This window comes from Thalassophryne amazonica, chromosome 17 (genome assembly GCF_902500255.1).
Source record: "Thalassophryne amazonica chromosome 17, fThaAma1.1, whole genome shotgun sequence".
NCBI classification, from domain to species: Eukaryota; Metazoa; Chordata; class Actinopteri; order Batrachoidiformes; family Batrachoididae; genus Thalassophryne; species Thalassophryne amazonica.
This window is the reverse complement of record NC_047119.1, coordinates 50,704,992-50,721,339: the sequence shown is the minus strand read 5'-3', so window position 1 is coordinate 50,721,339 and position 16,348 is coordinate 50,704,992. Positions and strand designations below refer to the sequence as shown.

At 40.6% G+C, this 16,348-nt stretch overlaps 1 protein-coding gene across 3 annotated transcripts in view; it reads left to right on the top strand.

The window, feature by feature from the left end:
- Nucleotides 1-4,060: 4,060 nt before the first annotated feature.
- whrna (whirlin a) overlaps nucleotides 4,061-16,348 on the top strand; it is a 397,537-nt gene continuing 385,249 nt past the window's right edge. For all 3 annotated transcript variants that reach the window (XM_034191661.1, XM_034191660.1, XM_034191659.1), the window contains exon 1: nucleotides 4,061-5,189. In XM_034191661.1, coding sequence (XP_034047552.1) covers nucleotides 4,452-5,189 — 738 coding nt within the window. In that variant the 5' untranslated portion in view covers nucleotides 4,061-4,451. The remainder of the gene's footprint in view (nucleotides 5,190-16,348) is intronic.

Genomic DNA, 16,348 nt, shown 5'->3' with positions numbered 1-16,348 from the left:
GATGTTCAGCTTTTTATCTCCCCCCAGGGATGATGATGTGTGAAAATTACTGTTTGCCATTTTACTCAAAAGATCTCCACGAAACCTGGAGGAATGAGCGATCGAAAGAATTGATTCCATTTCACTGTTGATTGAGGTCTGGATGTGGATTCTGGACGTGTCTAAAAAAGATAATTTGTAAAAGTGATGAGTTTTAATAATGCTTGTATTTAGTTTGTCCAGTTACTTATGATGTATGACAGGGAACTTATTTTTTTTTCTTTTATTAAAGCACTTGAATTAAAGTCGAGCAGGGAGCTCAAGGAGCGATCAAGAATTTTGGAGCCTGAGCCAGAAACAGTAGAGCATGGTTCTCCATCTTTTCCATTCTCTGAGAGACTATCAGTTTTTGAGTGTGTGTGAAATTTTGAAGCGCTGGGTTAAATGATTTCTCAGAATGTGAAAGATGGAGAACTGCACCCTGTTCTTTCTGGGTCAGGCTCAGAACTTCTCAGTTGCTCTTTGTATGTTGTATCAGAGCAGATCTCCCTTATAGATCAGTCATGGAAGATGAAAACCATGAGTTTTTATTTTGAATCGAGCAACAAAAAAGTTGTGACATTTGATTTTGCTTGCCTTGATTAATATCTCACATCGTACAATGTGCCATGCGGACATCGCAATGACGATACTGAAATGATAAATAGTGCAGCCCCATCTTGGAGTCTCAGTTCAATTCATATAGCATAGATCTCCGCAAGGCATGTCAATGATTTCCAGTGGTTCTTGGGGCCTATGCGGCACTGACGTCTTCTTCTCTTCCTTGAATTAAAGCTAAAAAAAAAATCTACATTTCATTTCAACTTGGATTGTGTTGGTGCACAGAGACTTTACAAAAACATGTCACTGTCCAAATACTTATGGACCCAACTGTTGGCTGTCAGGAAAACAACCAACTGCATCTCCAGCTGGAGCACTGTGGACGGGCCAAAGCTGTTTATGGTTTAAAATCAGAATGACAAAAACAAAGTGACTGATTAACTTTGTGAGTCAAGACAGATTTGCACCTGCTTTGTGTGTGTGTGTGTGTGTGTGTGTGTGTGTGTGTGTGTGTGTGTGTGTGTGTGTGTGTGATGGGTCCAAGATCTTTACTGCTTGATTGTTTGGACTTTTCCACTGTTGCCAGTGTGGTTGTTCCGGGGATGGGTAAGGTCAGACCGTACCTTTCTAAAACACCTTGTGGGCGAGTGATGCTGTGATTTTGGCGCTATATAATAAACTGAGTTGTTCTTATTTATAGGAGTGGATGTTTCTTCTGTGGGTTCAGTTTGAACCTCATGTGGCTCCAGCAGAATTCAATCTGTTTTTCCAACTTTAAGTTTAATTTTTAACCGCGCTAATGAACCTAAATGTCACTGAGCTCCCGCACAAAATATCAAGCCTCCTTTTAGTTCTCACAGGTTTTAATCCGGCGTGAATATTGTTTGTTCTGTGGATTTAGGATGCTTTACAAATGCCGGTGCTGTCACTTGTCAGCACAGTGGCCTCAAGGCGCACACAGCTGCATTTACACTTTATATTGACACCATTTTGCACCTGTGATAGATGTCAGAGTTCAGCTCCACTTTGCTCCATTTAGTAACAGAGTTCATCGATTAGGAACCCGAACGCCAGAGAGAACTGCCAACAACAGCTGCATGCAAAGATGGATGTCTGTTCAAAAAGAAAATCATTCAAACACAAACACTGGTGTTATACAGCTTCATATACACACAAAGTGTGAGTGCAGTAAACACTAGTGGTAAAGTTATCTCTCTGTGTAGTTACAGAAATCCCTCAAATGTGGCACATGCATCGACATATAAACGGTGAGACTATGGTACAACTTTTTCCCCTTGGGTGTTGTACAAAAACATAAGCAAAGCACTTTCTATCACTGCATGTTACGACAGTTCTTTTTATTTTGTTTGTGTGGCCAAAGCAGATGATCACCTGACTGAGTCTGGTCTGCTTCAGGGTTTGTCCATTTTTTTAAAACCCTGTTGAGGCAAAAAGGATTTTAGACCAAGCTATCTGAAGCTGTTTGTAGAAATAAAGTCAGAGAATTGACCGATTGTCAAAATAACAGGCTTTTAATTTGAGGCCTTGAAGACGCACGCAAAGTCAAAATCAATACAGCAAGATTTTGAATGTGTGTCCGAAAAGCAGGTCTGAAAGTGATCTTTTGTACACCCAGCCAGGGTGGGGTTGCGCAGCAATCGAACACATACGAATACATTTGCTTTTCCCCTGAAAACTCTCTCTGAAGAATGAACGGAGTATTGTAAGACAGAGACAATGCGGTTAGTAATGCAGCTGGAGCTGCCCAGCACATTAGGTTAAGGTTACCAAAGGGCATTTTTGTACAGAATTAGAGTTTACATGCAAAAGTGTTAGGCAGGCTATCTGTAAGGCAAAAAAATAAATCATAATTTTACATCACAACCCTTTGGAAGTTTCTCCTTTCCACTGCCACCACTGTGCTTGCTCATGGGTTGGGTAAGGTTTAAGCCGTGCTCATGGCGTGGCACCTCGGTGCAACCTATGTTGTGAGTTGTCATTGTATAAAGTTAACAACTGAGAAAGTAACTGATGACATATTTGAGAAGCTGAACCAAACTTTGACATTTTACTTTGATGAATGACTGGTAAATAATTGGTAACTATTTTTTATTGAGTAGTTTGTCTCCTAAGTAACCATTCGTTTGCTCAGTCACCAAATGAGCCTTTTTCATTATAGTTTATCGTGTTATTTTATTTATATGGTGATTTCAAACAAATTTTTAAAAAGTGCTTAAAATGGACTGAACACTGCCACCTGCTGGACGGTTGGTGGATAATGGACAGATGATGAAAAGCAAGAGCAGGAGGAGAGAGAGAGATAGAGTGTTGTTTCCATACAAATGTTTCTTCTTTTACAGTGATCACATTCTAAAACTCATTAGGTCACAAGTCTACACAAACCTGCTGGAAGGATTTTGTGTGACTGGAGCTGAAGCAGACACTAGACCTTCTTCCGCTGTTTTAAGTATATAGATATGTCTATGCACATGTATATCAACATACATGTGATGCCTCATTTTAAAACTACAGTGAAATAAATCTAATGTGATTACATTAGATTAAAAATACAATAAAACTCAAATTGCCAAGATAAAAAACAATAAAATTTAAAATTTAATATTTTTGCAGGAAACAAATTGCTTTCAACAATACAGTAAGGGCAAAAATATGCCATATCCCTAGAAGATAGCAGACACACAACCTTACACAACTATTAAATATGTTAAAAACTATCACATTGCACAATCACAATTTACAGCTTTCTGCTCATTTCATCTTGTTAAATGATGTTGACTCTAATTTTTAAAAGAATCCTTGATATTATCATATTTGATCCTGTGAGGAAGCTTCATAATGCTGCAACATTTAAAAGTATTTTTGCTCCGAGTTTTAACTAGGTAAATAATATGCAAGAGTGCGATATTAGAGATATGTCACATGAATAAGATGGTGCAATTTCGTGATGCACCCTGTGCAAGAATGTGTGGTGAGAAATGTTAAAAATGATGGTTTGGAAATCAACAAATGTGCATGGAAATGAAAACTGTTTGGGACTGGTTTGTGCACATAAAACTGAAATATGTTTTGATAATTAAAAGTAGAGTTAATTTTTATTTGTTGGCTCACTTGTGTAGACTTTTAAAGGTGAACTGGCTGGTTGCAGCGCCCCCTTCAGAAGATCCTTTGAACAAAACTAGTAATATATAGGCATTTTGTATAGTTAGATTAATTTCAAAATAAATGATCGTGGCAGTCATTATTGACACCTGGTGCGCGGGAACTAAACGCCCCCCTCGCGGGCTCCGTCTAATTAAAGTGGTGTTTGGTAAGCTCCAGCGTGCGCGTGTTGTTGACCGTCGTCGTGCGTCATTTCCTGACAGGACAGAAGCAACGGATCCGCTCGCAGACGAGCCGCGCAGTGAACCGAGCAGCAGCTCCTGCAGAACCGGACCCGAACAGAACCTCAGCGCGTAGCGCGGCGGATTCTCCCCAAAGTTTACGTCATTTGGAAGTTAAACCGACGCGTGTGCGCAATGTGAAGTCGCTCGGACGCTGAGCAGGATCACGAAACTACTTTTCTTTCCTTTTCGACGCGGAGTTCATCGGTGTTGGCTGCGTAAAAAGTGTCCGCGGACACTTGACCTGTTGGAAAGCCGAGCGCGTCTGATGACGCGCGGCCTCATTAATACACTCGAGTTTGGTGCAGTTTTTGGCGCACGGATCGGCGCACTCACTTTAAGGACTGAAATTATGTAAAGGACAGATCGCGTCTTCACCGCCGGCGTGGTTGGACCTGCGATGCGGAGCAGCAACGCCGCCCTGACGGCCGCACTGCGCGCTCTCTAACCCGCAGGAGCGCCGCCGCCGGGATGAGCGGCACCGACCTGGAGCGCGTGTCGCTCAGCTCCTCGGCTAACTCCGTGGCCTCCAGCGCGCGAACGCTGTCGGCCAACGTCAAGAAGCTGCACAACGCGCTCAACCTTCTGCTCAACGACTTCGAGAGGGAGCAGTTCATCCACTGCCTGAACGTCTACCACTCCAAGCGCAACGTCTACGACCTGGTCCAGACGCTCAAAGTCATCCTGAACGCGCCCAGTAAGCGCCAGTTGCTGCCCATGCTGCGTCTCGTCATCCCGCGCTCCGACCAGTTCCTCTTCGACCAGTACACCTCCGAGGGCCTCTACCTCAGGGCGAATGTGGTGGCGAGCAACGGCAGCGCCGACGCGCCGCCGGGCGACTTCCCGAGCGCCAGTCCCACTCCTCCGGGACCCGGACACTTCTCCCCGGACTTCCACGTGGCGCTGCGGGGCTCTCCGGACAGTTTCAGCGCCAGCAGTGACGGGACAGCTCCGCTGGTGCCGCTGCTCGGACAGAACTTCATCCCCGAACCACCGGGCGAACCGCGGCAGGTCACCATGAAGCGCCACAAGAGCCACGAGGGTCTGGGCTTCAGCATCCGGGGCGGCTCGGAGCACGGGGTCGGGATCTACGTGTCCCTGGTGGAACCCGGGAGCCTGGCGGAGAAGGAGGGACTCCGGGTGGGAGACCAGATCCTCAAAGTCAATGACAAAGTCTTCGAGAAAGTCACTCACGCGGAAGCCGTCAAGGTCAGTTAACATCTCTTCTTTTTATCTCACTTTTTTTTTTTGGGGGGGGGGGGGGCGCTTTTGAAAAGATTGACACCTCAAAAAAGTGCTTTTAATTTTAACAGATACGTGCACATTATCTGTTGCGTGGTCGTTCACATGGTTAGGGGAGACCGGGGACAGTTGTAACCCCACCACTTCCACCTGTCATATGATCACTTATCAAATTGGTCAGGTTTTTATTTGTTTCCCTTTTTTGAAGTGTCTCTTGATACGCCCCTGCATTCGCCACTTCAAGAAACCACGGTGACCATCGTGCCGTAGAGGAACATAGTGTTGAAGTTGTACAGGAGGCACGTGATAAATCTCAAGAGTTTCAGCATATTGTTAGTGATGTGCATGAACGCACTGGCATACAGGATTGGGGTGGAGCTACACAGGAGGGCACTTACCCCCACTTAAGGAAAACCAATGGAAGTTTGGGCAGGTGAAAGAAAATTTTGACTGAATTTTACAAGGGTTTTGTTTGCCAAATTTTTGTGGAGATTATTGGCTTTCCCACAATTGAATAATTCAAAATGTTAGATCATAAAAATGTAAATGAGTAGTTTTACAGTAGAATAAGGTGCTTATGTGTCTTCTCTGTTTTGATACAAACTTGGGCAAAAGTCACCCTATGGAATGTGTACCTCCTATACTACTAGGGGAGCTATGACCACTACCGTTGCCGCACCCCCCCCCCCCCCCCCAGGACTAAACCAAACCAACTATTTTAGGTTCCTTAGATGACCCCAAAACACAATCAGGATGTTCCAAAAATGAAAAAAAATGGCCTCAAGCCAGTTATCCAAGCTGGCTGCCAAAATAGGGTGTTTTTCACTAAGATTCACAGAGATTCAATGGGAAGACCATTGCAGGCCACAGCAGACTCATTTGTGCCTAAACTAAATTCATTCATGGGTTTAATATTCAAAATAGCGTCCGAAATGGCCACCAATAGACCCTTATCATTAAAATACATAGTAGGAACAAACAATAGACTTAATCATGACAGAAATCACTGGTGTTTGAGTGACAAAACCCTATTTTGGTGGTCATCTTGGATAACTGGCTTGACACCAGTTTTTATTTTTGGGAACATCCTGATTGTGTTTTGGGGTCATCTAAGGAACCTAAAAAAGTTGGTTTGGTTTAGTCCTGGGGGGTGCAAAGGTAGTGGTCGTAGCTCCCCTAGTATACCTACGCATGAAGGTAATATAGCAATTCGTAGTTAACGCAGTAGCAGCACCCTCCCCCACCCCAATTTGTATTTTTGCTGTGAATTGTTACCACAAATGGAAATTTCAAAGTAATTTTCAGAGATTTGTGTACTTTTGGGAAGGAGCTGTAGTATTTTGTGAAATAATGTTAATATTTTGCATTGAGTTAACTTTTTGAACCCAACTTCCTGTTGACAGCCAACCATAAACAGTCTTGTCACTGTTGACTTTTTAAACAATGCAAATGCATTGTATCCAAAATGCTAGTGGCCATCAATAGTTTACCTGTATCATTTTTACCTGAGGCCAACATATGGTCATTGGATATTGCGAAGACCTGGCGTCCGTCTGTCTGTCTGTTTTCAGCACAAGTCCAGTTCTAGTACTGCCACAGTCTTCAAATTCACAGGGAACATTCCTGTGACACAGACCTTGGACAAGTTCAACCTTGACATATTTTAAGAGGTTAAAAAGTCCACATTCTGTTTCACTGCTTTGTATTTGAGTGGCGGGAGATGACAGCCAATCAGAGTAGAGCTGCACTGTAACGTCAATGGCTTGTCTCTTCAAAACTACTTTACTTTGTGTTTATCTGCATGTCTCTCATATTATGCAAAAGCTAGCGAGTAATAAACCCTTCTAAAACTGAAAATGCCATTTTTGGAACATAACACCTCTGAACTTATTTTACGGACGTTCGCATGGTGACGTCACAGGCTGGTAGCTAGTTGCAAAACTGTTTTGTGTGTAAATATATCCTCTTTGTCATATATTATGTAAAAAATAGTGAGAAATAAACTCTTCTAAAACGGAACTTTCTTTTTGTAACCTGATAAGTTTGCTGTGTTAGCATGCTTGCTAACTTCCGCTAACTTCCTATAGAGTTAAATTTGTCTTATTAATACCAGCTAATGCACAGAGGGTGATCTTTTGTCTTCCTTGATTTGCACAACTTCCACTTTTGTCAAAAGCTCATGTACACACACACGCAAAGCCTCCTGCAGATGCTTAAAATGTAAATATTGTTTTTGATTGACTAATTAATAGAGGCACTTCATTGAACATGTACACATTGTATGTAAGACAACAGCATCTTAATTTAACAACTGCAAATTATAAAGAACACAACTCATATGCCCAAGGGTATTTTAGCATTATGTTGTATTTAATTGCATATAGTCACAACTTACACTTGTAAGTATATGTGTGTGTGTGTGTGTGTATATATATGTATATTCACAACTATAAGTTGTTTGTCAGGATAAATTCCATCCTTCTGGGAAGCATTTGCACCTTAAAACTCAAAATCCACATTTGAATACATTAATAATGGGAGGTCAGAGCTCTGCTTACTCCCAGTAAAGCAAATTTCTGACATTTACAAATGCATTTTTTTTACTGAATTCTGGGTTTCAAGTAGGACACTTACCAGAAACCCTGAAATACTGACATCGCCCACAAGATGGCGACAAAAGCTGCTCAAAGGTCTCTACTGTTTATTAATTTGGGAAGTTTAACTTTTGGCAAAAACAAGATGGGCTGACAGCCAAAAATCAACTTCCACGTGTGTCCCTGCCCTTACAGGCAACCTACTTATTTGCTTGATTGTTCAGTTATAGCACTGAACAAAAAAAAAAAACTGCAGTAAGTTGTAAGACTTGACTGAATAGTACAACTGCATTCTGTTAGCGTCATTAACAGAATGAAGTGGCTGTTGATAGGGTACCATATTCCTCCATTTCGTGTGGCTCCCAATAACAACCCACCATGATTATCACAAGTTTAAAGTAAGACCTGATGGCACCAGAGCTGTACAGGAGGCAGTTGGTGAATTTCAAGGTCAAAACTGAGGGTGAGGGTTACTGTTTGGGTTGCAGTGAAAAAATATTTTGTTTAATAAAAATATTATTTGATTAAATAATGAGTGGCATACTAATGGTAATTTGTGGTTTGTATATGGTAACGTATCAGTGCCAACAGCCTTTATTTATTTTTGAGTCGTGACCTAGGTTAGGTAATGTTCTATTGAAGTGGACCACAATCTCATTAATTCTGGAAGTAGTGTTCATATTACCAGAGTTTTTGTGGGGAGGTGATGTTGGTCTTCCAAGTTGGTCCTGGTGTGCACTGGGGCATCTTGTACTGCAGGACACAGTCAAAGATGATTTACAATGATGCTTAATATTCACACACTGCTGTCAATGTTCTATATAAGTTGGAAATATTCCAGAATTGGTCCATATTGGCATTCTGCCACTACTGAACATTCCTGGAAGTCAGTAAAGCCATTGTTCAGAAGCTGTAGAATTGTACAAATTTGCAAAATGTTTACATATTTGACAAAAATCATACCTAAACCTAACAGTGTAACAGGCACCACTAATAATAGTGATTATGTAGATTTATTGTCATACAGCTGTGCTAACCCCGAGTACAAACTGGAACAGCCAAAGGAAACCATGAAATTCTTATAATAAAAAGTCTTTAAGAATAAACTAACAAAAAATCCACACAAAGTTCACAAGCAAGATATTTGAGATTTTCCCTCAGGGATTACTTTTCCTCCTTGAATGACTGAGAACAAGTTTGCAATCCAATCTGTTGGAACCCTGCAGCTGAGTGAGAGTTGCAGCACATTAAAAGGAGACTTTGTAATTAACCTAAAGTCTGAGGATTATTTGTGTGGCAGGTTGATTCTGCACAATTAAAAAAAAAAACAAACTCAGCAGTGATGTTGTTGGCAGGCATTAAAGGTATTAAGTAACTTTTTTATTTTTTAGTACACTGCGCCTATGTGCTGTTTTCACAGCTTGCACATTTAATAACCTTCCGCAATGTCACAAAGAGGCCTGAAGTGTTTTGGTTGCATAAATGTCTGGGTCGTTTTTGTTGACCCAGATGTCGCCCATGCACAATTACCTCCTGTTTTCAAACGGTTTGGCCTTTGTGTTTAAAAGCAACCTTTTGAAGCGAACACCTTCAGACTTGTTGAGGGGAATGAATGTGGCTGGAAGTCTCTTATTTATGTTGTGAGCTGCCGTACCTGCAGGAAGCGTAACCAGACACCGCAGCAGCAGCTGGTAACCATGGAGGGCCGCGCCACTGCGTTTGGAAGGAAGGGAAGGTTGACTCTCTGAATTTAAACAGTGAATGAACGCTTCATGCCACAGGGCCGCTGTTTTTTACAGCTCATTACATATTGAGCCAACAAAAAACACTGCTAATTAGTTTAAATATGGAATACTGAGAACCGTCCATCGTGCTGAAATTCAGTGGTTTCTTCTAGAATTAGTCTAAATGTGGAGTATTGAGAACTGTCCATGGTTCTGAAATTGAGTGTATTCTTCTAAAATTACTTTATATATGGAGTGCTGAGAACCGTCCATGGCGCTGAACTTCAGTGTTTTCTTCTAAAATTACTTTAAATATGGAGTGCTGAGAACCGTTCATGGTGCTGAACTTCAGTGTTTTCTTATATAATTAGTCTAAACGTGGAGTATTGGGAACTGTCCATGGTGCTGAAATAGTGTTTTCTTCTAAAATTACTTTAAATATGGAGTACTGAGAACCATCCATGGTGCTGAAATTCAGTGTTTTCTTATATAATTAGTCTAAATGTGGAGTATTGGGAACTGTCCATGGTGCTGAAATAGTGTTTTCTTCTAAAATTACTTTAAATATGGAGTACTGAGAACCATCCATGGTGCTGAAATTCAGTATTTTCTTATAGAATTAGTCTAAACGTGGAGTATTGGGAACTGTCCATGATGCTGAAATTCAGTGTTTTCTTCTAAAATTGCTTTAAATATGGAGTACTGAGAACCATCCATGGTGCTGAAATTCAGTGTTTTCTTCTAGAATTAATCTAAATGTGGAGTATTGAGAACTGTCCATGGTGCTGAAATTCAGTGTTTCTTCTGAACCACTGTACTGCACCTGCCCATGACATTTTTATTGTTCCCACCTTATCATATTTTGTCTCCAGGGGTCATTTTTTTTTATCACACTCAGTCACACTTTATTTAATACCTCAACAGCACAATTAACATTTTCTCCCACATCTCCTACAGCATTTTAATAGGATACCCCCAAATTATTGATCCAATTATCATGAAACTGAATGAAAAGGTCAGACTGGATCTGGAAACGAAAGTGTGAAATTGTGGAGCAGATCCAAATGGAAATATGGTTGTAGCCTTTTGATAAATCAACTTTTTAACAGTATGCAGTAGGTTCTACATATGTTGTATGTCTGGGATTGAACTGAGGGTGGTGAAGTGGGAGGATTTATGTAAAATTCTGAGTGCTTGAGGAAGTGAAAGAGGAGCAGAAGGACTACAGGCAAATGCAAGTTCTTCAGCAATCATAGATCCATCCAGAACTGAGATGTATGAGGGTCTACGTGGGAGACGTTTGAAATTCAGAACATACTTTCAGGACAGACACAATCGTGTGTCTGTGTTTATTTTTTTTGGGGGGGGGGGGTGGGGGGGTGGACACTTATCAAGGTTAGAGTTTGAACTGTGGAATGTCCATCTGAATGACTGTTCTGGCCTCAGGCGCTGACATGCCAGTTGTCATCTGTTTTAGTGGGACTCTCTTTTTTCCGAAGCCAAAATATGGCCATCAGGTATTGTGAAGGCTTTTCTTCCGTCCGTCTGTCTGTCTGTGCTCAGCATAAGTCCAGTCCTTTTACTGCCAGACTCTTGAAATTCAAAGGAACATTGTTGGAGCACAGACTTTGGACAAGTTCAAAGATGGCTAACCTTGATGTATTTTAAGAGGTTTAAAAAGTCACATTCTTTTATAATCTGATCCATTTCGTGTTTGAGTGACGCGGGTGACAGCCAATCAGAGGAGAGCTGCACCATGACGTCAGTCGCTGGTCTCCTCAAAACTGCTTCATTGTGTATGTTTATATACGTTCTTCATATATTATGTCAAAGATAGCGAGAAATAAACATTTCTAAACCTGAAAACGCTGTTTTTGGAACCTATTAACACCTCTGAACGTATTTCTACGACATTTTATGGAGGTTAGCGTGGTGATGTCACTTCCTAGCTTAGTGACTTGCTAACTGCTTTGTTTCTGGTATATTATGTAAAAGCTAGTGAGATATAAACACTTCTGAAACTGAAAATGCTGTTCTTGTAACCTGTTAACACCTCTGGTGTCATTTACAAGCAGTGGTGGGCACAGTTCAGCTAATCCGATAGCAGATAATTATCAAAGTTAATGTTTCTGTTCACGGATTAGCTTTTCAGATAATTTTTAAAATCATTATCGAACCAATTATCTTCCAATAAATTTAGTTCAGATAACTTTCAGTCCGATAACATTTTTTTTGCTGGTAAAGTTTAACGGTCAAAAAATGTTTGTAAACCCTAAAATCAAACATTTTAGTCTGTTTGTTGAATGGTTGAACAGACTGGCTGCCTGTTGCTTGCTGATGATATCATTAAGCGCAAAATGTGATTAGCCAGTCGACACAGGGAGCATTGTGGGTAGTATAGTTCAGGTTCACTTTGGATGTAACACTGACGTATCCACTAATTTAATTGCCAAGACTCTGTGGGGGAGAGGAGCTCTCAGTGCAGCTGTGTGTACAGAGGGACTTTTCTTCACATTTAGACACTGTTTTGGATCTAAAAAAAAAAAACACGCTTTATGTTTATGTATTCAGATGAATCCCATTGAAACTAACAGGCAAGAATTTATATTTACTACGTGTATTTTATTCTGCCAATCAATGCATTAATGGATGTATTTCCGTTGTTTACGCCGCAGGGTTCAAAGTGTGTGAAAAAAGCAGCAGCTTTTAGCTCGTAAATGACAGTGTATCTAATACTGAGATAAACTGTGACTTTTGTTTGGGGTTTTATTTTTTATTTATTCATTTTTCATGTGTTCTTTGTGTTTGTGATCCTTGAATTTACCCAGCAGCCCCTGCGGTGCTTAAAGTAAAACTGGTTTATCAGAAACCAACAGTGTAATCTGATGTGGCTGCATCCAAATCAATACTAAGTTATCAGTTATCTGTAATAAAGATACATTTCAGTTATCTGATTAATGGTTATTGAAGCTAACATTTTGGTTAGCTGTGCCCACCACTGTTTACAAAACATTTTGTGGACATTAGCTTGCATGGTAACTTTTGCCAACTCAAAGCTAACTTTCTATGTCTAATATTATAAGTGGAAAGCACAGAGTGTGATGTACAAATATTCCTTGATTTGCACAACATGAACAAATGATGATGATTTGATTTGAACATATACAACTCATACATAAGACAATAGGATCTTCATAATTAATTAAACAACTGCAAATTATAAAGAACCCAGTGCTCATGCGGCCGAGGGTATTTTAGCACGGTATTTTAGTGGCACAGTGACATCAGCTGGCTGCTCCTTCAGATGAAATGAACCAAGATGAAGGAAAACACTGTACAACAGCTTATTTCTGTATAAATCTAACATTTTGTCGATGTTAGTGAGAAATAATCACTTCTAAATCTTAAAAATGCTTTTTTTGTAACCATATCACACCTCTGAAGTGATTTTCAAGACATCTTATGGATGTTGGTGTGCACACCCAGTGTATGTGCATCACATGAAGTCAAAAGTAATTTCAAAACGTCATGCATACGCACGCACATTCTTCCTCCTGCAGACAGCATTAAAAGGAAAATGTTATGGAATTCCCCCAGGTAAATATGTTCTCTTCATTAAAATGAGCTGTAGTGTTTTGTAAAATTGTCTTGACATTGGTTATGATCTGCATTTTGTAATCATTTTATGTTTGCTAAATCGGCTAAAATGACAGTCCAGCCAAACGTATGGTCCAGTGTACACTGGAGGAACCCGATGCTGCCTGCCGATGTTCCAATCTGTGTTTGCACCTTTTCTTACATGACCAAAATCGTATCTCTGCTAAAGCGGTGTTACGGTAAACAGACACACATTTACTAACTGACAGAACCAAAATGGTATGAAAACAAGTGAATAGAAAACAGAAAATTTTGCTGGTAAACTTTAGTATTAAACTCAAAATAAGGAAAAAGAAAGTTGCTCCTTTGAGTCTGATGTGAAAGTTTTGTTTCAATGAAAAGGCGACACATTTCATGCCATGTCCAAAGATAGCTTTGAAAGAGTGACATCTAAAAGATGGGACTTTAAAAAAAATCTTCAACCCTTTGTGGAACCACATTGTAACATAGGTTGAATTTGTATTGAATTTGATTTAAATTGTCAAATTCTGTGGGAACGGTTGGTGCTATGTGGCAGAAACCACATAGCAAAGGTCTACATACAAAAGCTGTTAAGGAATCAGAGTTCAAGCTTTATTGTGAAATTTTGACTCATTATATTTCAAAACTGGTTGCAGATATTGACCTGAAAATTGAGATTTGCTCAGAAGACTAGTAGATGTTTACATATGAACTTTGTCAGATACTTCTGAGAGGGAACCTGTGATGTGATATATTATTTAGTTTGAGGGTTCAGCGCCGTAGCTGTTCCTAGGACTGCACTCTTCTGGACAGAGACCTCTGATGTTGTGTCTGGAATCTGCTTGGAGCCACTCTTCCAAATTAGTCATTACAGCTCCTAGTGCTCCTATTACTACTGGGACCACTTTGGACTTTATCTCCCACATCTGCTCCAGTTGCTCCTTCAGCCCTGCTAATTCTCTATTTTCTTGTGCTCCTTCTTTCTGATGTCACTGTCAGCTGGGATTGCCACACCAATCACAGCTGCAGTTTTCTTTTCCTTATCAAACTCCACTATGTCAAGTTGGTTGTCCAGCAGCTGCTTGTCTGTCTGGAATTTGAAGCCCCACAGGACCTTAGCCCTGTTATTCTCAACCACCTTTTGGTGGCATCTATCATCAGGACTTGGGGACTTCGAATCCGTATGCAGCACAGATGTTCCTGTACATGATTCCCAACACTTGGTTATGCTTTGTGTGTGTGTGTGTGTGTGTGTGTGTGTGTGTGTGTGTGTGTGTGTGTGTGTGTGTGTGTGTGTGTGTGTGTGTGTGTGTGTGTGTGTGTGTGTGTGTGTGTGTGTGTGTGTGTACAACCCCAATTCCAGTGAATTTGGGATGTGTAAAATGTAAATAAAAACAGAATACAACGATTTGCAAATCCTCTTCAACCTATATTTAATTGAATACACCACAAAGACAAGATATTTAATGTTCAAACTGATAAACTTTATTGTTTTTGTGCAAATATTTGCTCATTTTGAAATGGATGCCTGCAACATGTTGGGATGGGGCAATAAAAGACTGGGAAAGTTGATGAATGCTCAAAGAACACCTAATTGGAAAGACGTGAGTGTCATGATTGGGTTTAAAAGGAGCATCCCCAAAAGTCTCAGCCGTTCACAAGCAAAGATGGGGTGAGGATCACCACTTTGTGAACATAGTCCAACAGTTTAAGAACATTTCTCAACGTTCAATTGCAAGGAATTTAGGGATTCCAGCATCTACAGTCCATAATATAATCAGAAGATTCAGAGAATCTGGAGAACTTTCTACACGTAAGCGGCAAGGCCGAAAACCAACATTGAATGCCCGTGACCTTTGATCCCTCAGGTGGCACTGCATTAAAAACCGACATCATTGTGTAAAAGATCTCGCAGCGTGGACTCAGGAACACCTCAGAAAACCATTGTCAGTTAACACAGTTCGTCGCTACATCTACAATTGCAAATTAAAACTCTACCATGCAAAGCAAAAGCCATACATCAACAACATCCAGAAATGCCGCCGCCTTCTCTGGGCCTGAGCTCATTTGAAATGGACAGATGCAAAGTGGAAAAGTGTGCTGTGGTCTGATGAGTCCACATTTCAAATTGTTTTTGGAAATCATGGACATCGTGTCCTCCAGACGAAAGAGGAAAAAGACCATCCAGATTGTTACCAGCGCAAAGTTCAAAAACCAGCATCTGTGATGGTATGGGTGTGTGTTAGTGCCCATGGCATGGGCAACTTACACATCTGTGATGGCACTATCAGTGCTGAAAGGTACATCCAGGTTTTGGAACAACACATGCTGCCATCCAAGCAATGACTTTTTCAGGGACGTCCCTGCTTATTTCAGCAAGACAATGTCAAACCACATTCTGCATGTGTTACAACAGCGTGGCTTCATAGTAAAAGAGTGCAGGTACTAGACTAGCCTGCCTGCAGTCCAGACATGTAGCCCATTGAAAATGTGTGGCGCATTATGAAGTGCAAAATACAACAACGGAGACCCCTCACTGTTGAACAACTGAAGTCGTCCATCAAGCAAGAATGGGAACGAATTCCACCTACAAAGCTTCAACAATTAGTGTCCTCAGTTCCCAAATGCTTATTGAGTGTTGTTAGAAGGAAAGGTGATGTAACAGTAAACATACCACTGTCCCAGCTTTTTTTAAAACGTGTTGCAGGTATCAATTTCAAAATGAGCAAATATTTGCACAAAAACAATAACGTTTATCAGTTTGATCTTGTCTTTGTGGTCTATTCAATTAAATATAGGTTGAAGAGGATTTGCAAAGGATTTGTGTGTGTGTGTGTGTGTGTGTATATATATATATATATATATATATATATATATATATATATATATATATATATATATATATACACACACACACATCCATGCTACAGGTTGGTCATTGTGTCCCATGGCAGCCTGTACTCAAGGTTCTGGAAATGGAACAGTATCTCCACCTGGTGGCTATATTAATTCAGGTATAATAGTTTACTTGTCCTGTAATATATACATATTAAAGATACCACACTTTCTAAGAGTGTGCAAGTTAATGTTCCTGAGTGTGTAACTGAACCCAACAGTTTGTCTGAACATAGTGTAGTTTGGACCTCAGATATGTTCCTGTCCAGCAGATCTGCATCTTGATGTGACCCCA